The sequence below is a fragment of the Cibotium barometz genome, chromosome 20 (genome assembly GCF_041138505.1).
Source record: "Cibotium barometz isolate CiBa-2024 chromosome 20, ASM4113850v1, whole genome shotgun sequence".
Lineage (NCBI taxonomy): Eukaryota > Viridiplantae > Streptophyta > Polypodiopsida > Cyatheales > Cibotiaceae > Cibotium > Cibotium barometz.
The window spans coordinates 26181245-26205558 of NC_141065.1; the positions used below are offsets into that span (position 1 = coordinate 26181245).

The 24314-nt window shown below is 42.9% G+C and overlaps 1 protein-coding gene across 1 annotated transcript in view; it reads left to right on the forward strand.

The window, feature by feature from the left end:
- The window catches only part of LOC147627714 (putative potassium transporter 12), a 121929-nt gene that overhangs the window by 40687 nt on the left and 56928 nt on the right, over window positions 1–24314 (forward strand). Inside the window, exons 2-3 of the mRNA XM_086814667.1 lie at window positions 17449–17689; window positions 18197–18445. Coding sequence (XP_086670793.1) covers window positions 17449–17689; window positions 18197–18445 — 490 coding nt within the window. The remainder of the gene's footprint in view (window positions 1–17448; window positions 17690–18196; window positions 18446–24314) is intronic.

The window sequence follows — 24314 nt, forward strand, 5'->3', positions numbered from 1 at the left end:
AAGCGCCCTCTTACTGTGCAGTTTGCACTTGTGCGCACTGCCTACCTCCACCTGAACCTTTTTACCTTTGCTTGGAGCAAGGGGGGTTGCTTTGGTATGCTGATGTAGGTTGTCTTTGTCTCCGGAGGCAAGACGTGACCTTTGAGTCTTTCGCAAAGACCATACTTGTTAACTTTTAAGCCTTTGAGCCTTGCTTGTTGAGGCTCTGAGCTATGCTTTCTACCCTCTAAGTTTGAAGCAAGAAACATGTCTTGTTTCTTTGCTAGTGTTAGAGTACATGGACTATTGAAGGCTATCTAGACATTACCTCCACCACTCTGAAGGGGGCTTTGTTGGGTATTTTGGAGTCTAGTAGTGTGTCCATTGGTGTGAACACTCCCTGAGGGTGTGAACAGCCCTTAATAAGGTCTAGGTCAAAAGATGAGGCTTAATGCCTATAAAAGCACGTACTTGGGTGGTTCCATTGTAACAATGAGTATCATTTGAGCTGTGCAGCATATCTCTCTTGTGGTCTTTCACATCTCTCTCTCCCTCTCCACCGTGATGTAACTTTTGGTCTCATAGGTCATTATGGCCTTTTGAAGACGTTAATATAACATTTCATTTCATTTCATTTCATTTCACGATCGGCCAGCTCAGGGTATCCTCCCACCGGCTCAAAGTAGAGACTGGCAGAGCTGAGGATATTCCACATGAGGAGAGGACATGCACAGTGTGCACCATAGGAGCAGTAGAGAATGAGGCCCATTATATGTTTTGTTGCCCGGCTTACTACGAGATACGGGGAGATGCCACTGCCTCTTCCAAGAGGGATTCGGACCACTCACATGGGTGATACAGTTTGAGGATTAGAAGTGCTTGGGCATGTACTTGATGGAGCTTAGATGACACAAGGATGTAGTGTGGAGGTAGCATGCTGAGAGACAGTCCTGGCTTCGATAGGACCCCTCACAGATTTCTTTGTGGTACACACATCCACATCGGAATCCATTGCCCACAATAGTCTTTCAGTTTTCCATGGCTCAGTATATCCATGGTTTACCATTGTATTACTTTTGGTCTCATAGGCCCTTAGGGTCTTCTGTAGACGTTAATATAACTTTCTTTCTTTCTGAAACCGGCCTCTGATAGAAACCAGAGTGCGGTAGACTAGCAGTCACCCGTCCACTTGTAGTCTAGATGTGAAAACAAAACAGATTGGAGCTAGAGTGCCCAAATCTGAAAACAAGGCGACACCTGTTGGCCCCAAAGCTTGGCGCCCCTTGCGGTATTTCTTTATTCAATTCCAAAAAATATGAATGGCTGAGTACAACAAAAATCAGCCAAGAGGTTACACCTGTATGTCCAATCTGACGGCCCACATACCTCTTAGCACAGAGGATCTATGCACACAGATCTGTGTCTCAAAATAACACACTGTGCCTCCCTCTGATCAGCCAAGACCACTAAGCAGGGCAGCCATGAGCATACATCTGGCATAACTCAAGTACATGATTCAACATCTCAGCTCATACATACATATACTGTCCAAACTCTGTCTCAACCCTTGTCAATCTGCCATACCCCTCCTCTCACAAGGGGCCAGATAGCTCATATCTGCAACAGACATCAAGCAGTAGAAAGAGAGATAGATGAACAGACGAGGAGCTTACCAAAATCAGCTCGTGAATCAGCACTGGAGGAAGCAACGGTACCAATGTGTACTTGCAGGCACTTGTTTCCACAACCCTGCTTCACACCTGAGTATGTACTTGTCTGTACCCTCCTCCTCGTGTTCACTATATGCTGTACTTGACTGCACAGATCTGAAAAACAGCCCCGTACCCCTCTGTACTACCTCGGGATACGTGCCAAGAGTTGTCCTTGCAAGTGCCGCCTGCAGCCAGCACCTGTGCTCGCCTGAATCTGCGCAGCCAGATCTGTCCAGCACCTGTCCTGCGCCGCCAGCAGCCGTACTGCTGTACCTGGACTGTCCGTACACTGTACGGCAGTCGTACAGTGTTGTACCTGCTGTGTACTTGTCTGCACAGCCTGTACAGAGCCTGTGCGCAGCCTGTCCAGCAGAGAAAAAGACCCGCAGCAGCTCCTGTACCTAGCCTGTACCAAGAGAGAACCTGCAGCCTGTCCGTACAAGGCTATACGGCTGGTTTGCACAGAGAAAACAGCAGCAACCAGTAAATTCTGCAGTCGACTTGCTCCCCTCCTTGCTTTTCCACGCATGAGCATCAACAAGAGTGCTACACGACTCTTTTTCCCAAAAGCTAGAGAGAGGGGGAGGAGAGAGAAGCACACACTCCAAAAGTGGAGTGGCCTCCTCCCCATAAAAATCCTAGGGCCCCAAACTTTAAAAGTCCCTAGGGGCCACTAAGGCCTAGGGGCAACTTTAATAAACATTAAAAGTTTAATGTTCTAGTTCCCCCCCTTCACACCTAGGGATGTCCACACATCTTTAACTCTATCCGGGCACCCCCCATGTGAATCATTCAATATTCTGACTCTGCAACCACCATGCCCACACTTGTGCTGTTCCATTTTCACAGGGCCATGACATACCCCCCTCTTGAAAAATCGCAAGCGTCCTCGATTGCATTCTGGTGATAGAGCAAAATATCCAAAGTGAAATATACAATATGGCAAGATCAGCGTCCCAATCTCTCTAAGCCATACACATGTATCAACATTCACTGCAAACCAATGGCATAGTAATAGTCCAAGTTGTATACCACTGTGAACCATACCTATTCACAAAATCTCATGTGACTAGTATACATATATCATAGAAGTCCCATAAACATACATATATCAGCCTTAGTACCTTCGGGTGAGATTAAAACTGCACCAAGCGACCTCTAGATGTCATTTGAGCTTGTCTGTATCAAGGGAGTGGAGGTGCTAACCCCCTCTTGAGCATCAGGTAATGCTCCAAACCCATTGTTAAAACCCTAAGATCTCTCTAAATAATTGTTATGCATAAACATGCATAAATCAGGCATAAACTCAACCACCCAACCACCCCCGAGCCCAAGGGATGCACACATGAATAATAAATGAAATACATCATACCTCTACCTTGATGTCCCATACCATCAAGAGGTATAACACAATCCAATAGCATGTAGCTAAAGTGTGAAATGGTAGATGAGTAGATATAGATCTCTACACAAGAGACCATAGCATAAGCCTCAAGCTTCCTAGCCTCCAAGCCCCCTTGAGTGTGCCCCATGCCCCTATTATATAGGAGGGCCCTCAAGTGACTCTTGACTTTCCATTTCTCATGTGTGACCCTTGGATGCCTGACCCTAACCTTAAACCTTAAGGTTAGTCCTAACCCATGCTCCACTAGAGCTTGTTCCCATGCTCCCATGCTCACAAGCCTAATGTGGGTTAGTCTCCTAGTATATGCACACATAATGTGTATATAGCATAGCACACATAATGTACATATAATATACTTCCCCTCTCTCAAAACATTGCACTCTTGCAATGAAAAGAAGGAGAACTGCGTTGAACAATCTCAACCGACTCCCAAGTCGAATTCTCAATTTCCCTATCTTTCCACCTAATTTTAACCTCAGGGATTAGTCAACTACAAAGTTTCCTTTCCCTGAATTCAAGTACCTTATCAGGTTCATGTGGAACATAGGATAATTCATCGACTTCAACGAGTTCTTGAGAAGTAACTGTGTCATCCTCACCTCCCAGTTTCCCTTTCAATCTATCGATATGAAAGACTGGATGAACTCTAACAATTGGAGGTAGTTTTAGTTCATACGCAACCGTGCTAATCCGATGTATAACTCGAAATGGACCACAATATCTAGGAGATAAATTCGAGCATTTTCCAAAGTCTGAGAATCTTTAGGAACATTAAAATAAACCAACGCTCCTGGTTCAAAAGACCGAGATGAGCGTCTCCTATCAGCATAAAACCGTGCTCTATCATGAGCACTCCTGATAGAATCCTGAGCTTCAGTCAGAATTTCCTGCATATCTCGCAAGCAATCCCTTGATGCATCAAGCTCGATGTCCTTAAGACTGATATCAATAGGTGCCCTGGGTTGATACCCATACATAAGTATGCACGGACTAAAAACCAATAGCCATATATTTAAAACTGTTTATATGCAAATTCCATCATTGGAAGATATTTTTCCAATATGATGATTTTCTAGAGACATATGCACAAAGCATATACACTATAATTTGATTCATACACTCTGTTTGTCCATCAGACTGCGGATGATCAGAGCAATTCACATTCAAAGTAACTTCCTTGTTGTAAACCTTTCGGAATAAAGTAGGAAAGCATGGCATTATAACAGCAGAAACCAGGGATTCATCGGCGCCCCGATATACCCACATCTGCATATGGAATAATCGACGTCTCGAGTTACCCATATCAACATAGAGAGTCATCAACGTCTCGATGAGTCACATATATCCATCCGTAAACCTATCAGGTTGATTGTGTAAATCACTTAAAGTACGGAACTAGAGAAAGAAATGCCAACAAAGGAGGAATCCAAATTTCCTTATCCGAACACAACAAGATAAACTTGTTTGAACTCTAAAGAAAGAGATTTCAACAAGTGAAAATGCCGATGAGATTACCCTCATCATAACATGTAGGCTATAGATAAAAGAAGTTTATCTAGAGAATGCCCACACTAAAACTTCTAGTGAATTTAGAAAATAAGATTGTCTTTGAATGTTGAGGTCAACATGCTAAGTGATGTAAGCAAAGCAACAATCTTGAGCCCAAATTATCCCATAAGATAATATATATGAGGGATCACTAGCGTCCCATACCACCATGATACCACTCATACATATCTTAACAATTTGAAACTCCCTAGTATGCCGTCTAGAAAATATGAATAAAATCCTATATAAAAGGAATAAGAAGGCCTTATCCAGACTTTCACATACTAAACCTGTCTCTATATACCTGAGACTACATCAAGGAATAACTCCTTCTGAGTACATCATTAGAAAAGAAATTGAATTATTGGCGCCTTTCTAATGATAACTACCCAAAACACAATAAAGTTAGGGTAGAAAAATAACTCACCTAGATATATAAGCAACTAGGTATCCGAAATGGAATATGTACAAGAGTACAAGAAATATACTAAAAAAAAAAACGAAGGCAAATGCTATCTTCAAAGCACATGTAATTATTCAGAAGATCAAAAGATCCTTATAAAACCATGGATAAAAGCATAGAAGCTCCTCGAATCCATAAAAACCATAGTTGATCATAAAAATCAATGCATACCATCTAATGGACATAAATCATGCCAAAAGAAGCATTAAAATTGGTGGCCAACTCATCAATCCGGAGTATAGGAAGGTTGTGTTGTTCAAATAAAACTCCAAAGTAAGAAAGTGAAACACATGTGTGTAACACTCAATTAAAAAAAAACCCTAGACACAAGTGATCTAGGCAAAACCTGATGAGTCCATATAAAACTTGGAAAACATCCAATAAAAACCCACCAAAACAAACCGATCAACTAACCCATGATAGAATTTGTCTTAGACTTAAGAAATTAAGCACAATCCACACTTAAATAAGTGCAAAATAAATTATCATGGAAAAGTGTCAAAGGTGAAACACACTTTGAACGAAAATTATAGCCATCAAAAGAAATTAAGGAACATGTCCGAAAAGAATGGCTAAATAATGGTAAAAAATCATGAATACATCGTTTAGAATTAATCCAAATATAATTATCCATTAATACGGGGTATAATCGTATTAATAATATGCGAATAACCCGCATCTATCTAATATCAGCACGAGAAAACGTACTTCAACATTAAATAACCCTCGAAAATATTAAATTCTCGAGAAAATGAATTATCATGAATTTTTTCAAATTTTTCCAAATTTTACAGGGCCTCAAAATATAATAATTTTGAAGTCCACCAAACCTATCTTATGGCATTCTAAACCTATATTTTTTCAAAATTTTTTTAGCAATTTAATTTACCAAAATACCATTGATATTTTAAAAATATCAATTATTAATATTTCTAAAAATAATATCTAGAATATTCCTAATTTTATCGGAGAATCCCATCGTTCACGAAATTTTCAATTCCGCCCGACAATTCTCAAATCCAATGAAAATTTTCAATTTTAATGGATTTTTCTAATTTTCTGGGTCAAAAAATATATTTTTAAAGGAATTTGAATGGTCATGGGCGCCCGAATGGACACACCACATGTCAAACACAAACCCCACATTTTTCCGAAATTTAAAATAACCTTTGTCTAATTTTTCACTAATTTTCAAGAATTTTTTGAAATTTTTAAATTACCCCGAATGCATTTAGAATACGAACGGTTAAAAAATTTCGGAATTTCAACGGTTTTCCCGGAATACGGAAAGCCAAAAGGTTTCGGGAAAACGGAAAGCCAAAGGTTTTCCAGAAGATGAAAAGGTAAAAATTTTCAGAGAATTTTTTACTCAAATCCAGTAATTTTCAGAAATTTCCAGGCTTTTTCCAAGCTTTTTTTGAAATAAATTCAAAAAGCTCTTTTTTTAAATAAAACACTCATTTTATAAAAAAAATGAAAATAAAATAAAATAAGCTTTAATTAGCTTTAGCCGATTTGATTCTTTCTAGGGGGGGGCGATTTTTTTCGCCCGGCCGTGGCGGTATTCCCCATCAAGAAGTATAACACAATCCAATAGCATGTAGCTAAAGTGTGAAATGGTAGATGAGTAGATATAAGTCTCTACACAAGAGACCATAGCATAAGCCTCAAGCTTCCTAGCCTCCAAGCCCCCTTGAGTGTGCCCCATGCCCCTATTATATAGGAGGGCCCTCAAGTGACTCTTGACTTTCCATTTCTCATGTGTGACCCTTGGATGCCTGACCCTAACCTTAAACCTTAAGGTTAGTCCTAACCCATGCTCCACTAGAGCTTGTTCCCATGCTCCCATGCTCACAAGCCTAATGTGGGTTAGTCTCCTAGTATATGCACACATAATGTGTATATAGCATAGCACACATAATGTACATATAATACCCATGCTCTGCTGAACCTGAATGAGCCACAACAAGAGTCGGCTCTAACTCAAAGGCATCGAGATAAAGCTGCAAAACCTGAGGTGAATCTGTTAAGTCACCTTCCTCCATCCACTTCGCATCCATCGGTGAATAGTTCTTGAACTTCACAAGATAGCGACGGGAAACTTTACCTCGTACCTTCCTTTCTTTATGTGCCAGTATCTGCTCTGGAATCAGAACCTCATCAAGTTTCTCAACTTCCGGCTGAGCCTCATCTGATACATCCTCAGGCACATTCCCACAGAAAGGTCTAAGAAGACTCACGTGAAAAGCATTGTGAATCCTCCAGTGATCTGGTAACTTTAAACGATAGGTTACCTCACCAATCTTTTCCAAAACCTGAAAAGGCCCATAATATCGCATGCTCAACTTAGGGAATAAGCGCTCTTTACCCTTCATCTTCTTGAGTCTAGCCTTTTCAAAGCGCAAAAGAACCCAATCACCCAATGCAAATTGTAAATCACGTCTGTGACGGTCTGCGGCTTTCTTTTGCTTTTGCTGAGTTTTCTGGAGGGCCAACTTAACTCTCCGATAAGCTTCATCCAAACTCTCCACATACTAATCAGCCTCAAAGATCTTATCCTTTGTATGCAAAATGGGTGGTACCTTCTTCCCTCCTTCCACAATCTCAAAAGGCGCCTTGCCTGTCGAGGTATGTACAGTGTTGTTATATGCAAACTCCACCAAAGGAAGATACTTTTCCCATTGTTGCTTGTGCTCTGACACATAACACTTGAGAAGATCCAACACTGTAGAGTTAGCCTCTTGTGATTGACCATCTGTCTGTGGATGAAATGACGATGAAAACTTGAGAGTTGTACCCATGTTGTCAAACAACCCTCTCCAGAACAAACTCGTCATCCGTGGATCACGGTCACTAATGATAGACGTAGGCAAGCCATGATACTTGAAGATGTTCGCCATGAACAACTTCACCATATGATCCACTTTGATCGTCTTACGCACGGGAATGAAATGAGCCTGCTTACTGAACCTGCATATGATAGTCCAGATGCCATCATTTCCCGTTTGTGTCCGTGGAAGATCAAATACAAAATCCATGGCAATGCTCTCCCAAGGTCTATCCGGAATAGGTAAAGGCTGTAATAACCCTGGTGTCTTCTGACGGTCAAACTTTACCTTCTGACATACGATGCATTGCCTCACAAAGGCATCAACATCTCTTCTCAAGGTTGGCCAATAAAAGAAAGTCTCCACTGCTTTGACCGTGGCGTCAATACCTCTATGACCTGCATACGGCGGAGCATGACTTTCAATCATAACCTTGAGTCGCAATGGCCTGGTAACACAGTCTGCCATGCATCAATAAAAACCCATCTCTGAGAGTATAGTGCTCATGCCGCTGACCCTCAGACATCTGATCATACAACCTTTCAAAGTCCTCATCATGGGCATATTGCTCTTTCATTTCATCAAGCTCATGATGATAAGCAAGTGAAACTGCAGAGACCTGTGGCTTGCGTGACAAAGCATCTGCCACTACATTCTTTTTGCCTTCCACATGCACAATCTGGAAGTGAAACATTGACAAAAAGTTTGCCCAACGCATATGCTTCTCTGAAAGCTTAGTCTGCGTGAGGAAATATCGCAAGGTCTGATGATCTGTCTGTACAGTGAAATCAGCCCCAAGCAAGTAGTGTTTCCATGTAGAAAGAGCGTGAATTACAGCCAACATCTCTTTCTCATAAACCTGTAAATGCTTCTCAGCATCTTGCAAAACTCTACTCTCATAGGCTATCACATGTCCCTCTTGCATGAGAACTGCACCAATGCTACTTCCACATGGATCACACTGGACAACAAAAGCCTTTCGGAGGTCCGGTAACACCAATACTAGGTCCGAAGTAAGCTTTTCTTTGAGCTTTTTGAATGCTGTAATTTCTCGATCAGTCCATCTAAACGGAGTTGCCTTCTTCGTCAAAGCATGAAGAGGCGAAGCAATTTCAGCAAAGTGCCGTATGTAACGCCTGTAATAGGAACACAATCCTAGAAAACTGCGTACATCATGCACGGTCCTCAAAGCTGGCCAATTAAGTATTGCTTCCATCTTTGCTGGATCCATACGGACTCCATGCGCAGACACAATATGCCCCAAGAAATGTATCTCCTGCAAGAAAAACTCACTCTTCTTGCCATTAACAACCAACCTATGGTTTCTGAGTTCTGCAAACACAATGGCCAAATGCCTTCTATGCTCTTCCTCAGTTTGTGAATGCACAATCATATCATCAAAGAACGTGCCCACAAACTCTCTATGAGGCCTGAAAATCCTGTCCATCATTTTGTTAAATGTGGCCGGCGCATTCGTCAAACCAAAGGGCATAACCAAGAACTCATACAACCCAAACGTGGTTCGGAATGCTGTCTTATGCACATCCTCAGGTCTAATGCGTATCTGATGATACCCACTTTTCAAGTCAATACGACTAAAAACTGTGGAGCCCTGTAAGCGATCCAAAATGTCATCGATCCTCGGTATGGGGAATCGATTCTTGATGGTATTCTTGTTCAGCGCCTTGTAATCAATACACATGCGCCAAGAACCATCCTTCTTCTGCACTAAGAGCACAGGTGAGCAAAAGGGTGACGAGCTAGGCTGTATCAACCCTTTATTCAGAAGCTCCTGCACCTGACTCATAATCTCTTCCTGTTGGGCTGCACTAACACGGTACGGCGGTCTATTCGGTGGAGTACTACGAGGAATCAGATCAATGGCATGATCTTCTGGCCTCTCAGGAGGAAGTTCTCCTGGCAATGACTCGGAAAAACAGTCTTGAAACCCACATAAGAAATCAGTCCTGTCCTTATCTAACATAGACAAATTAGACTTAGACTCATCATCCTGTGCATCCTTTACATAAATCAAGTACGCGGAAAGATGCTTTTTCATTACTGATGAAATCGCCGAAGCGGATACAATAGGAACAGATTCCCCTTTGAGTTTTACATCCAATACATGTTCTTTCCCTCTACGAGTCAGAGTGATTTTCCTATTGTAAGTATCCACCACCGCATGTACCCTGTGGCACCATGGCATCCCCAACAAAACATCACGGCCATCCAAAGACATGATGAAGAACTCTTCGCTGTCCACATAACCCTGCAAATGAAGCCGAAGCTTCCCAATGATAGGAGTAACGGGTTCTGCATACCCTGGACAAGCCATATTAGCCTCATGTAATCTCCTCTGCGCGAATCCCCAATCGGCCAGCCAAATCTGGTGAAATGAAGTTGGCTCTAGCACCTGTGTCAAAGAAGATCAAGGCATTCTGATCTCACTTTGCCCCATGCCCTGCACAACTCTGTAGCTTCACCACCTGGCTGTTCCCCCACAAGATTAGGAACTAAGCCTGCAGAAGGTTTTGGTTTCTTTGACGTGGGCTCTCCTTTATTGTCAGAGTCCTTTTGGGACTTTCTTTTGGGACAACTGAATGACATATGCCCCTCTTCAGTACAGTAAAAACACTTATGAGCATCTCTCAAAGCCTGTCTTTCCTCAGAAGTCCTCTTGGGCATTGGCAACTTGTTATACTTTGTCTCTGAAGACCCTTTAGCATCACGAGAAGCATGCCTAAATTTTTCAGCTTTCTTGCCCAATTTCTTACTGCCTTTAAACCCAGAGGATCCACTAGTGAGTAACGCATTAGCTGTCATAGCATTTTCAATCATCTGTGACATGTTCGTTACTCTTGTCTTGATACAATAATCTCGCACCTCCTTGGGCAGCCCACAACAATACTTCTCTACCTGCTCAGATAATGGCACCGCACGATAAGAAGTCACTGGGAGTAAAGCTTCCCAAAACTTCTTGTTATAATCCTCCAAACTATCACACTTTGAAGCATCCAATTTGTGCCATGCGGTCATAACATCCACCTCAAATGTAGATGTGAGCCATACGGAAGAGAAAACCTGTTTGAATTGGACCCATGTAGTGGGTGCTATGTCCTGCAAAAGAGGAGTAGACCACCACTGCAAAGCATTGCCCTTGAGAAAAGTGGCAGCTTTCCTCACCTTAGAGGACTCTGTGTAATTCCCACCAGAAAAAGCAGCATCAAACTGCTGTAAAAAGGTAAGTGCTTTAAGTTTATCCTTGGCCCCACTGAATGTATCAAACTTCACTGCAGCTCCCCCTTCCTTGTAATCCTTCGCCTTTCTCATAGGCGTTAGATTATCATATGGAAGTGGTTTCGCAAGATTGCTGCCCCCAACATTCATGCCCATCATTGGGTCAACATTTCCCATTCCCACACCAGGCATACCATACATTCCAGCCATGTTTCCAAACGTTCCATTATGCATACCTGGCTGCATACCACCAAACATATTGCCTTGCATTCCAGGTTGCATGCCTCCAAACATATTTCCAGCCATACCGGACTGCATACCACCATACATATTCCCTTGCATGCCAGGCTGAAAATTAGCTCCAAAAGGCCCGTGCATACCCATGCCGCCTTGAGGATAACCCCCAGTCATAGAATGGAACACCGAGCCACCACCAAAATAACCTGGATGCATATTCTGCTGAGGAATAGGTGGCTGTCCATAGAAGGAACTCTGAGAGTTTGCACCATAAGCATGCTGCATGTTCGGAAACTGGCCAAAAGATGGTTCTTGTGGGATGGCACCACTATGACCCTGCGGAAGATTCTTTGAACGAACCTTCTTCTTCTTTTTCTCGGGCTCTGTGCGGGATCTCATAAATTCAGCAAATCTCTCACTCTGTGTGAGCTGCATAAAAGTTTCCATAACACCAGCCAAACGATCTTTGAACCGAGCATCATCATCCTCTTTACCAAGCACATCCTCTGGCTGTGTTACATCCTCATAAGGCTCAACATCTGCAGCCTGTTCTCTTGCAAAAATATCCTCAGATACATCTCTCTCAGGAGAAGTCTCTTGCTTTTCTTCTTCATGATAGAAGTACTCATCCTCTGTATCAGACATGTTTGCTGAATTTTTTTTCAATGATGGCTTTCTTCGAGGCAACCACGAGCTCATAAAAGTTTTTTTCAGCGATGGCTTTCTTCGAGGCAACCACGAGCTCATGAATTTTTTTTCATCTCTCACTCTGTGTGAGCTGCATAAAAGTTTCCATAACACCAGCCAAACGATCTTTGAACCGAGCATCATCATCCTCTTTACCAAGCACATCCTCTGGCTGTGTTACATCCTCATAAGGCTCAACATCTGCAGCCTGTTCTCTTGCAAAAATATCCTCAGATACATCTCTCTCAGGAGAAGTCTCTTGCTCTTCTTCTTCATGATAGAAGTACTCATCCTCTGTATCAGACATGTTTGCTGAATTTTTTTTCAGCGATGGCTTTCTTCGAGGCAACCACGAGCTCACCCCCTTCAGAAAGTTGATGATTGGTCCCGGCAAACGGAACCTTGAAACCGGCCTCTGATAGAAACCAGAGTGCGGTAGACTAGCAGTCACCCGTCCACTTGTAGTCTAGATGTGAAAACAAAACAGATTGGAGCTAGAGTGCCCAAATCTGAAAACAAGGCGACACCCGTTGGCCCCAAAGCTTGGCGCCCCTTGCGGTATTTCTTTATTCAATTCCAAAAAATATGAATGGCTGAGTACAACAAAAATCAACCAAGAGGTTACACCTGTATGTCCAATCTGACGGCCCACAATACCTCTTAGCACAGAGGATCTATGCACACAGATCTGTGTCTCAAAATAACACACTGTGCCTCCCTCTGATTAGCCAAGACCACTAAGCAGGGCAGCCATGAGCATACATCTGGCATAACTCAAGTACATGATTCAACATCTCAGCTCATACATACATATACTGTCCAAACTCTGTCTCAACCCTTGTCAATCTGCCATACCCCTCCTCTCACAAGGGGCCAGATAGCTCATATCTGCAACAGACATCAAGCAGTAGAAAGAGAGATAGATGAACAGACGAGGAGCTTACCAAAATCAGCTCGTGAATCAGCACTGGAGGAAGCAACGGTACCAATGTGTACTTGCAGGCACTTGTTTCCACAACCCTGCTTCACACCTGAGTATGTACTTGTCTGTACCCTCCTCCTCGTGTTCACTATATGCTGTACTTGACTGTACAGATCTGAAAAACAGCCCCGTACCCGTCTGTACTACCTCGGGATACGTGCCAAGAGTTGTCCTTGCAAGCGTCGCCTGCAGCCAGCACCTGTGCTCGCCTGAATCTGCGCAGCCAGATCTGTCCAACACCTGTCCTGCGCCGCCAGCAGCCGTACTGCTGTACTTGGACTGTCCGTACACTGTACGGCAGTCGTACAGTGTTGTACCTGCTGTGTACTTGTCTGCACAGCCTGTCCAGCAGAGAAAAAGACCCGCAGCAGCTCCTGTACCTAGCCTGTACCAAGAGAGAACCTGCAGCCTGTCCGTACAAGGCTGTACGGCTGGTTTGCACAGAGAAAACAGCAGCAACGAGTAAATTCTGCAGTCGACTTGCTCCCCTCCTTGCTTTTCCACGCATGAGCATCAACAAGAGTGCTACACGACTCTTTTTCCCAAAAGCTAGAGAGAGGGGGAGGAGAGAGAAGCACACACCCCAAAAGTGGAGTGGCCTCCTCCCCATAAAAATCCTAGGGCCCCAAACTTTAAAAGTCCCTAGGGGCCACTAAGGCCTAGGGGCAACTTTAATAAACATTAAAAGTTTAATGTTCTAGTTCCCCCCTTCACACCTAGGGATGTCCACACATCTTTAACACTATCCGGGCACCCCCCATGTGAATCATTCAATATTCTGACTCTGCAACCACCATGCCCACACTTGTGCTGTTCCATTTTCACAGGGCCATGACACTTTCTCTCTCCATCATTGTCATGGCTCGAACTTCATCTCTCTCCTTGAAGCCTCATCTCTCCTATAGTCACATTATGGAAATCTTCCACCCTCCATAGCTTGAGCTCCAGATCTTGTGAAGCTTTAGATCCAATAGAGAAAGCTAGTTGGTGGCAAGCTTTCGAGGAGGTATCTTGTGAAATTCAAAAACTATCTACCTATTGACGCAAAGTGGGTCGATGAGGGTTACTTCACCAACTACAGGCAGCTTTTGCAGCCCTATCTTGAGCCTTTTCAGTTAAGGTCAATTGTTTAGAAGCCGAGGTGGTCAGCAAAGCAATTCTCCTCAGTTTTGAGTCGCTTTACTGGAGGCCAGGCATCCTTCGTGCCGCCCATATTGAGACCAATGTGTGGACCCGAGTGCCCAGACTCGTGCTTTTCAGTGAGCCAAGAAATGCCCGTGTTTTACAAGTTTCATGGAAATTTTCCATGGCAAAGTTGCATGTGCACACATGTTTGCGTGCTTGAAACTGTTTTCGAGTGAATTGTTTTTGTGTGACTGCCTGCCATGTGTGTCCAGTTCACGGGTCGGGGATGCCCTCCCAAGAGCGAGGAGTGTGCCTTGTCTTTTGACGTGGTTTGTGGCATGTGAATATGTGGTAAGTATTTCCTAAACACGTGTGTTATTTTAATGTCAGGTTTAATAACTTTATAAGTTGACAATTCATTAAAAAACCGAGGGTCCCAACTCATTAAGTTCCTAGGGCCCAAATTAATTTTAATGTAAGGTTTTATAGCTTTATAAGTTAAAAATGGAGGGGACCAACTTATTAAGTTCCTAGGGCCCAAATTTATGGAGGGTGCCATTTTCATTAATGGGTGGTCGTCGTGTGAGTGGATGCCTCCACGTGGGCACCCTACCCAATTGGGCAAGCATTGCCATGTGCACACGTAACCTTTTCACGTTTCTGCTTCGTGTCTTGCTCGGCAAGCTAGCGACGACACCTCTGCAGGCAAGAAAATGAAGTGAATGAAGGCTTCCATAGCCTACACCCGGCTGCCCTGAACTAGAATCTGGCCCCACCATCTTCATTGCCATCTCAAAAATGTTTTTCTATTGCTGGTCGCCTCCCTCATATTGCCGCTAGCGGGATTTGGTTACCGGCTGTACAACTGTACGGAACTTGCCAGTTGGTGTGTACATGGTGTCCAACCCCTTGACTCTTCTGTGCCCTGATTTTGGTGCCTGCTCGGAGCTCGTGATGCTTATTTGGTACCTATGGTGGGTGCTGCCAGTGTAGTGTAGCTACTGCTGGCGCTTCCTGAATTCGACATTACAACCCTACCCTATTCATGTGTGGGAGTGACCTCTAGAGACCAGTTTTCCTGTCACTGCTGGTTTAGAAAGCTAGGTGCCTGTCCGGGAGCGCAATTGTCATGCGTGGTGCCTGAATGCCAGTGACGCATTCTCTCATCCACAGGAAGGTGAGGATTGCTCGTAACCAATCTTCTAAGACGAAAACCCTACTCTGAAAGTCTACTCCTACATTCTTGTTTGGTAACATGTTTTCCATGCAGTTTGGTCATGGAAACTCTGGCATTGCATGAAGTAAAATACTCCAATAATATACATCAGTAATGGGGTGGGGGTGGGGGGGGGGGGTCTCGGCCCTTTCCGGCCTCAGTGGTGGTGTTCATTGTGTAATCTAATCTCATATACAGCTTTTGTACCTTGTCTTGTGTTGCTTCATTAAAGTGAAGGGTTTAAGTGTTAAACTACTTACGAAGCGTGTCCAAGAGTGTTCACACGTGACCTGATTCTACCCCTAACATTGCACCATAGATCTTGGCCCTTGTGTGGCCATTCATGATAATTTTGTAGTTATTTGGATCCATGGGGTCTCTTGCATTGTGGATGGGGACAAAGTGATTGTGGTCCAGGAGGGGGGAAAGCCTTAACAAAGGGCTCTATTAAAGAGGTTTGCAAGGATGGGAGCAAGGCTGCAAGCACATGGTGCTTGTGGGCAAAGTGTTATGCGCGTAGATCTTCACGATCTTTTGCTCTCCCATTATGCAATTTTTTAAGAGCCTGAGTGACTGGTGGCATTAAAGAGGGAAAATGACTTGGGTCGTGGGATGTGTGACATTTGCAGTATGGGCTAACCCGACACATCATAAAGCGGTTGTGCATAGACCTCCCAAAGGCTAGGATTTGTGATGGGTGTGGGGGTTCTTTTTTCCTCAAGAATGCGCCAAAAGCGTATGAGTTATTCTTGCTCAAGAAGAGCTGGTATATATAACTCTTGTTCTTGGTTAGCAAGAAACGCACGCTGCTTCTTGCAGGTGAGTGAATGGAATATTTTTTGCATCTCACGTGCTGAGATCAATCCATGTTCTCTCTCACATAGGAGGCGGAGCCTTGTTGCTCTACATTCCTCACTGGCTGACGTTGGGGGTAAGGCAGGACATGAGACAGTGTATAAGAGGTTAGTGTGGTCAGATTTTATAGGTTGCAGGGTATCGTGAAGTCTTGGATGTGTGGTATGGAAGTAGGAGACCCCATAAGATAATCCATTGTACTAGAGCCTCCTGCATGTAAGGCTGTCAGACATAGGCCACGAGACATCTCGTTGTATATAATCAGCTCATGCATGGTTCTTGCTACGTCCCGATATCATATGCATCGCATGACCACGATAGATTGTGGCTAGTGACTCACCACCCAACCATAGAGTCCTTTGGACTCACCCTTGATCATGAGGAACTGTGCAATGTCTACAAACAACGGTGTACATGGGGACTCTCCCTTCGGTGTCAAGGCACATGCAAATGCCAATTATTTGGGTGGGAAGTAGGATACAGCAACGTGCATCAATCTCAAGCCAGGCCTGGCTAACGGTATCCACATGAATGGGGTTTCCTCATCCTGTCTAACCACTGTAAGCATATGATGAACCATGCTCCCCCCTAGTGGTGTGTGTTTGCCCTCTGAAGGGGAGAGAGAGAGGGCCTATGAGACAAAAGATGATACAAGTATCCATGGAATATCATCGTCACGGAAAACTGAAACAAAACTGAGACTCCACTCCCCTGCATGCTGAGTGGACACACGGAAACATACCAATATTACCAATATTCTCATTGATTTGACTATTGAAACCTTCACAAACGAATATTCAACGGAGTGATTATTCTCCTTTTATTACTGAGCTGACCTGATTTCTGTGTGAGGGGAACATATTAATGGGACGAGCCCAAAAAATGATTTATTGTGATTTCTCTTTGAATTACAGGTTTATATTTGAGAGTGAAGTGAACACTGCATTTTTTATCATTAGTGCCTTTCTCATGTATTTATTCTTGGACTTGGCTATGATGCACACTCCCTTTATGTAAGGGTAATGTTGATTTGAACATGTAAAAATCTGGAGTTGATTTTAAAACACTTCTATCAGTATAAAAAAATTGTTTTTGCTGAACTCTGATGGTGAAAGATAAAATGTAAATGTGATTTAAATTGATTTTTATAATCTTGATATTGATGGTTTTGCAGGAGCAGACACTCGCAATGACCCTGCATTTGACATTTCAGACAATTGGCTTGGTTTACAGTGACATGGGAACTAGTCCATTGTATGTGTACAGCAGTGCCTTTAATGAAGTAGAAATCGGTGGCGCCCCCGATATCTTGGGGGCACTCTCAATCATTATTTATACTCTCACTCTCATTCCCCTTATAAAGTATGTTCTGGTTGTGCTTCGTACAAATAACAACGGGGAAGATGACTTCAAAGGTCACTGGCCGGAGGAACTTCTTCTTGAGCTATCATTGTTTGTTTTTGCATCATAGCTTAGTAAGTTTCAAGTTGGGAGTAAGTTGGAACGAAAAATGTGTGCATATTTTCTTAACTCTTTGTTTTAGGTTTGTGAAACAGGGAGAGGATTTACTGTTATACCATGATCATGCTCACGGTCATTCCATGGCCGTTGATCATGCTCACAGCCATGGTTATGGCCATGATCACGGTCACAGCACGTTCATGGCCATGATCATGCTCAAGGTCATTGTCAAGGCCATGATCATGTGCATAGTGATGGCCATGACCATGATCATGCTCATTGTCATGACAATGTTAATGCCTACAGTGATTACCTTCGTGACCATGATCATGCTCATGGCCATGACCATACATATCATCATGACCACTATCTGGTCAGAGTCCTACATATAGCTATCATGAAGTTGAGAGAAAGGATAATTTGAAGTATCATTTTCTAAAATGGCATTTTTGTTTTTGCAGGTGGCACATTCTCTCTATATTCCTTGATTTGTCAATATGCAAAAGTAGGTCTTATACCAAACAGGCAACCAGCAGACGATGAGCTTTCACATTTCAAAATTGAACTTCCAACAGAGAGGCTGGAGAGAGCCTTGAGGATGAAAGAGAAATTAGAGAAGAACACTGTTTGGAAAACTGTGCTCCTTATTATGGCTCTCCTGGGAGCCAGCTTAGTAATGGGTGATGGCATACTTACCCCTTGCATATCAGGTTCTTTTCCTTCTTTTCATGTATTTAGGCAAGAAAGAGTTGGCTATAAGCCCGTTTAGCAGAGATTTTAAAGCCTAGTTAGTGGAGATTGTTACAGATTTTTCTCGGTTGGTAATCACCAACATGTTCTCTTTTACTATATTGCAAAGTGTGTCAGATAGTAGTTTGTATGAAATTCTTGTTGGGATTTTATTTTCATGCTTTAACTTCTCACTCAATATTATAACTTGTCACTGAAAAAGTAGTAGAGGTTGTGGACAAGCATTGAAGGTCATGATAGTTAACAATTAGTGAATGACTGTCTCGAAGGCTTGTAGGGAGTCTCATTTCTCCAACACCAAACAGGGCACCAGCTATGCTATTGGTGTTCTCATTGATTCTTTCGTTGGTCATGGGGCTACCAGTTTAAGGTTCTTTAAGGTCACTCCTATGCTTTAGGGAGAACAGGCAAGAAAGAAGGGAAGTAAATTTGGTGAAGGTGGGAAGCAATGGAGGTGGGGAGATGGTGCACTGGTTTTTGGAAAGCATGGGCAGGCAGGGTACCCACTTGTGGCTACGGTGGCTGTACCCAATAGGCTTGTGGTTGGGCTTCTCAATGGGGTCATGACCAGCATGCAGGGACTAGAAGCATGCTTGGCTGGCAAGGACACTGACCACATTCCAAACACCATCACGCATGAGTAGTAGATGAACCTTTTTCTGCCAAGTAGGGAAGTTAGCTCCGGAGAACTTCTCGAAAACAGCATTGCTTCTGTTTAGATCCATGGTATATGTAGAGGGTAATGACAACTCTGAATCTGGTAGATATGCTTGAAGATGTAAGAGATGCCCACGTGTGGAGAGTAAAGAAATGGTGGCCTAGACTGTAGGGGGCTAACAGATTGGTGCTGCCTTTCGTGAGAGACGGAAGCAGGCAAGGTGGAGGCACTGAAAGGTAAGTCGATGATGGCCACGGCTCACAGCAAATGGCTTGTAGAGGAGATGACGACCAGAGAGCAGATGATGGGCATGGTAGACAGGCTGTGGAGAGCCGACGAACAGGTGGGCGGGCTGCAGAGGAGGTGACAGTCAGGAGCAAAGAGGCAAGCAGAGACAGCTGATACACAAACTAACCAAGGAGGCAAGCAGAGACAGCTGATACACAAACTAACCCTTCATAGAAGAGTAAATCTATCCATTAAATCCTCTGAAATACCATCAGTGATACAATCTCTGCGTATGGATCTCTACAAAATATGTGTGTGACTCAAGATTCATTGGTAACCCAACTTGTTTCCCAACACCACTCGGAACATGCAAAACATAACAACTTTACTATATCAGTGATGAAACAAAGAGTTTCACCACCCCAATCCTAGGTCCAATCATAGATGCAATCGTTCTGCAACAACACTCCAATCATTTGCAATCCCCAATCCATTTTCCCTCTTCCCTGTGGTTGATTCAAAAATCAGCGCCTCTCACCTTCGGTCAATGAACACCTTGTCACTGAAGCATCAAAACACAGGTTGCTGATATGCAAAAACGCAACACGAAAATAAAAAAGAAGGGGTAAAAAAGGTGACATGGTGATGGTGATGTGGCAATGACACTTGGCAGGATAGCAGTGCAAGGCCATCTTACATGCTTGAAATGATGCGACTAGCTTTTGGAAAGCAAAAGATTAAACGCTTTTACATACTAAAAAGAGAAGAGCTTTTATTATTAAAAAGATTCTTTTTGGTCTATAAGTGAGTTTTAAAGCGCTTTTCTCAAGTGCTTTTGGTCAAGAATTATAAATTCAGCTATTCTCTCGTTGTTGAGACATTTAAAAAGACAAGAGAGCTCTCTAGCTCTTTGAACTTGTACTCAAGACTCCTCCAAGGGATTTTATCTAATATAACTCAGAGGGGGGGTGTCGACCCAAGGCTATTCCTAGCCCTAGTGTGGTGTCCTCTCTCTACTCTCTTTTATTTTCAAAATTTCTCGAGGTTTTATGTGTGAATTATTTGTTTTCTTGAAGATAAGCTAAGTACCATGCCACAGCCGTTATGAAGGTATGTTTACAGTGGTATTAGAGTGAAGGTTATGTTTATCTCCTACGAGGGATGACGATCTTTACACACGGTGCTTTTTGGTTTTTCTTCAAGCAATGAGAAGCACTCAACGCCAAGCCACCAAAAGTGGAAAACAAAACCAAGAAGACCCAAGAATCCACATGGTCAAAGAAACTATGACCAATTTGGACACTGATTACAGAGCCTTGAACAAGATTACAATCAAAAATCGGTTTCCTATACCAAGGGTTGATCATATATTGGATCGGTTGGAAGGCGCGGCATTCTTTAGTCGAATTGACTTGAAGAGTGGCTATCATCAGATTCGGATCCAGCCACAGGATATTCACAAAATTGCCTTCCATACCACTTTTGGATTGTATGAGTATTTGGTGATTCTTTTTGGACTCACAAATGCTCTGGCTACCTTCAACTCCATGATGGATCGGATCTTTAGACCACATCAGAAGTATGTAGGCACTTTCTTTGATGACATCATTGTGTTTTCCAAGACCAAAGAGGAACACATAAAGCATTTAGCTAAGGTATTCTATGAGTTGCGGGAGCGCAAGAAGTTCATCAATGTAAAAAAGAGTGAGTTTTTCTCAGAAGAGATACAATACCTTGGACATATAGTCTAAGGAAGGAGTGCAGATGGACCCAGCAAAGCTTGAGGCCATCAAGGATTGGCCAGAATTGAAATCCGTACATGAGGTGTGCAGTTTCTTTGGGTTATGCTCCTATTACAGAAGGTTCATTAGAAACTTTGCCACCATTGCTACTCCATTGCATGATCTAACCAAGAAGAAAGTAGTGTTCAGATGGGGTGAGCGTCAGAGACATGCCTTCAACCTATTGAAGAAGAAGCTTACTATTGGACTGGTATTGGTCATTCCAGACCTAGTGAAACCTTTTGTGGTGAAATGTGATGCAAGTGGGGATTGTATAGGGGCAGTTTTACAACAACAAGGACATGTGGTTGCCTTTGAGAGCTTAAGGTTGCAACATGCTGAGAAATACTTGCAGGTTTATGAGAAAGAACTTCTAGCCGTGATTCATGCCCTTACTTCATGGAAGCATTATTTGCTTGCGGTTGATTTCATGGTGAAGACAAATCATCAAAGTTTGAGACATTTTCTGACCCAAACTAAGCTTTTCGAGAAGCATATGAGGCGGGCAAACTTTTGTCCATGTTTCATTTTCAGATTATCCATACACCTGGAAAGAAGAATGTAGTTGTAGATGCTCTATCTAGTAGACCACAAGTACATTCAGTGACCATTGCCTATCATAGAGAGTTGGATTGCATGAGAGATCACTCTATGCATGATGAGGACTTTGGTGGGATTATGCGGAAGCTAGAAGATGGTCAGACAGGTAATCACTATTCCTTGAAAGAGGGATATTTGATGATGAATACATGGTTATGCTAACCAGGATTTGAGGCAAAAAGTGATTAAGTAGTCACACGCACCACCTTATGCAAGGTATAGAGGTATTTCTTCTGGAACGGTACTTATATTGGCCTAGCATGAGAAATGATATTGACAAGTATGTATCTGAGTGTTTGACTTGTCCAAAGGTTAAGTATAATCGTGCAAAGACTCTAGGACTGCTTATGCCTCTACCTGTGCCCGAGAGACCATGGGAATGTGGACTTCATTTTTGACTTGTCAAAGTTAAAGTTTGGGAATGATGGTATTTGGACCATTGTGGACAGGTTCAGTGAGCAAGCTCATTTCATTCTAGTGAGGAAGACCATCAAGGCAGATCACATGGCAATGATTTTTTTGGCACAGGTGTTCAAACATCATGGAATGCCCAAGTCTATTGTTGGCGATCGAGATCCCAAGACCACTAGTTTGTTTTGGAGGGCGGCATTGTTTGATAATATGGGGACAAAATTGGATTTTTCTTTCTGGTATCATCCATAGACGGATGGCAAATTCAGCCATATTGGATTTGTTAAAGTGCTATGTGATAGAACAGAAAACAGGAAAAGAGAGTAGTAGAAATATCTTCCACTTGAATGTTTGCCTGCAACAATACAGTGCATAGTTCCATAGGAAAGGCACCGTTTGAGGTTGTTTATGGCAAAGTTGTACTACCACTGCTTCTAAGGACTAAGGATGAGATCTTTGCAACAGATGGGTATGTGAGAGATCTGGATATGGCTTTTGCATAGTTGCGGACAACCATAGAGAGGTCAAGGGCTAAGTAGATAAAGGCTATGGATAAGCAAACAAGGGCAGTGGAGTACAAGGAAGGTGATTGGGTATTGTTTAAGTTTGAGAAAGCAAGGCTTCAAAAGCAGAAGGGCAAAGAGAAGTTGTCCAAGAGAGGTACTAAGGACCTTTCCAAATATTGGAAAAGATCAACGATGTAGCTTTCAGACTAGCATTACCTGATCATTGGAGGATTCACAATGCTTTTTTTGTGAGTCTCCCAAGAGCTTATAAGGGTCTCGAACATTTGGAACCAGTGAACTAGGATCCACTGGAAGTTGAAGAGCTATAGGAAGTTCTTCAACCAAAGCAGATTGTCTTTCATATGGAAAGAAGGGGATCGCATGGCAAGATTACTAAAAAGTACCTTGTCAAGTTCAAGAATTATTCGGCTATGGAAGCCTAGTGGGTGGATGAGAACGTCTTTGCGGCGTATCCAGAGGTTTTACAGGCATATCAGAAAGCTTTTCTGTTGAGGACAAGTGATTAGAAGCCGAGGGGATGTCATTGGCCTTTGTATTTTGACATCCAAGGAACTGGGAACAAAGGAGAATGCTCAAGGTTTATATTTCACTACAGGGAATTGAGTATTCTAGAACTTGAGGGTTGTTGTCCAAGTTGTATCCAAAAGGAGCAATTTTGAGATTGAATAACACTAAATCTTTTGTACAAGAGTCACGGGACTAGCTATCTCATGGAGACACTGTTTATCAGTGAAGGAAATCAGAACTGAGTACATGGATATGAATACTGTTAGTCTACCATAGTTAGACACTAACATGGGTAGTTGGACTAGAGGAGGCACTGGTGAGGAGGAACTAGTGTAAAAACCAAGAAATTGGTATCAAAACCAAGGAATTGTTTTTGCATTCATTTGTTTTTGCATTCATTTGTTCATTTGATTTATGCTTGTGAGCATATGTGTGTATGTGTGCCAAGGGTTGGGGAGGCCCAGTTAAACCCAAGGACGAGCATCTGTGCACGTGTTAGTGTCTTCTGACATATAATGGATGCGTGTTGATCTTGACAGGAACATAATCATGCAAGGAAACTCCTGCCCTGAGGGTGACTCTAGAGGTGCAAAGGGTGGGAGTATGTGCCAAAGAGGTCAAACCCAAGGTCACTTTATGTGAAGGGTGAAAACCGTGGGGGCAGGATGCTTCCCAAAGCCAAGCACAAGAGAAGAGGAGGACATTCCGCATGAAGAACCATGTCTCAAGAGCCAGAGAGAGAAGAGCTAGGCCCAGAACAAGAAAAGAGAAAGAAAAGCAAGACCTATTAGTTGAGGACAACTGTTTAATAAGTTGGGGGATGTCACTGAAGCATCAAAATACAGGTTGCTAATATGAAAAAACGCAACGCGGAAAAAGGTGACGTGGTGCTGATAACGTGGCAATATAGTAGCATAGGGCCACCTTACAAGCTTGGAATGATGCAACTAGCTTTTGAGAAGCAAAAGATTAAAAGCTTTTTAAATACTAAAAAGAGAAGATATTTTATTATTAAAAAGATGCTTTTTGGGCTATAAGTGAGTTTTAAAGCACTTTTCTCAAGTGCTTTTGGGCAAGAACTATAAATTCAGCTATTCTCTTATTGTTGAGACATGTA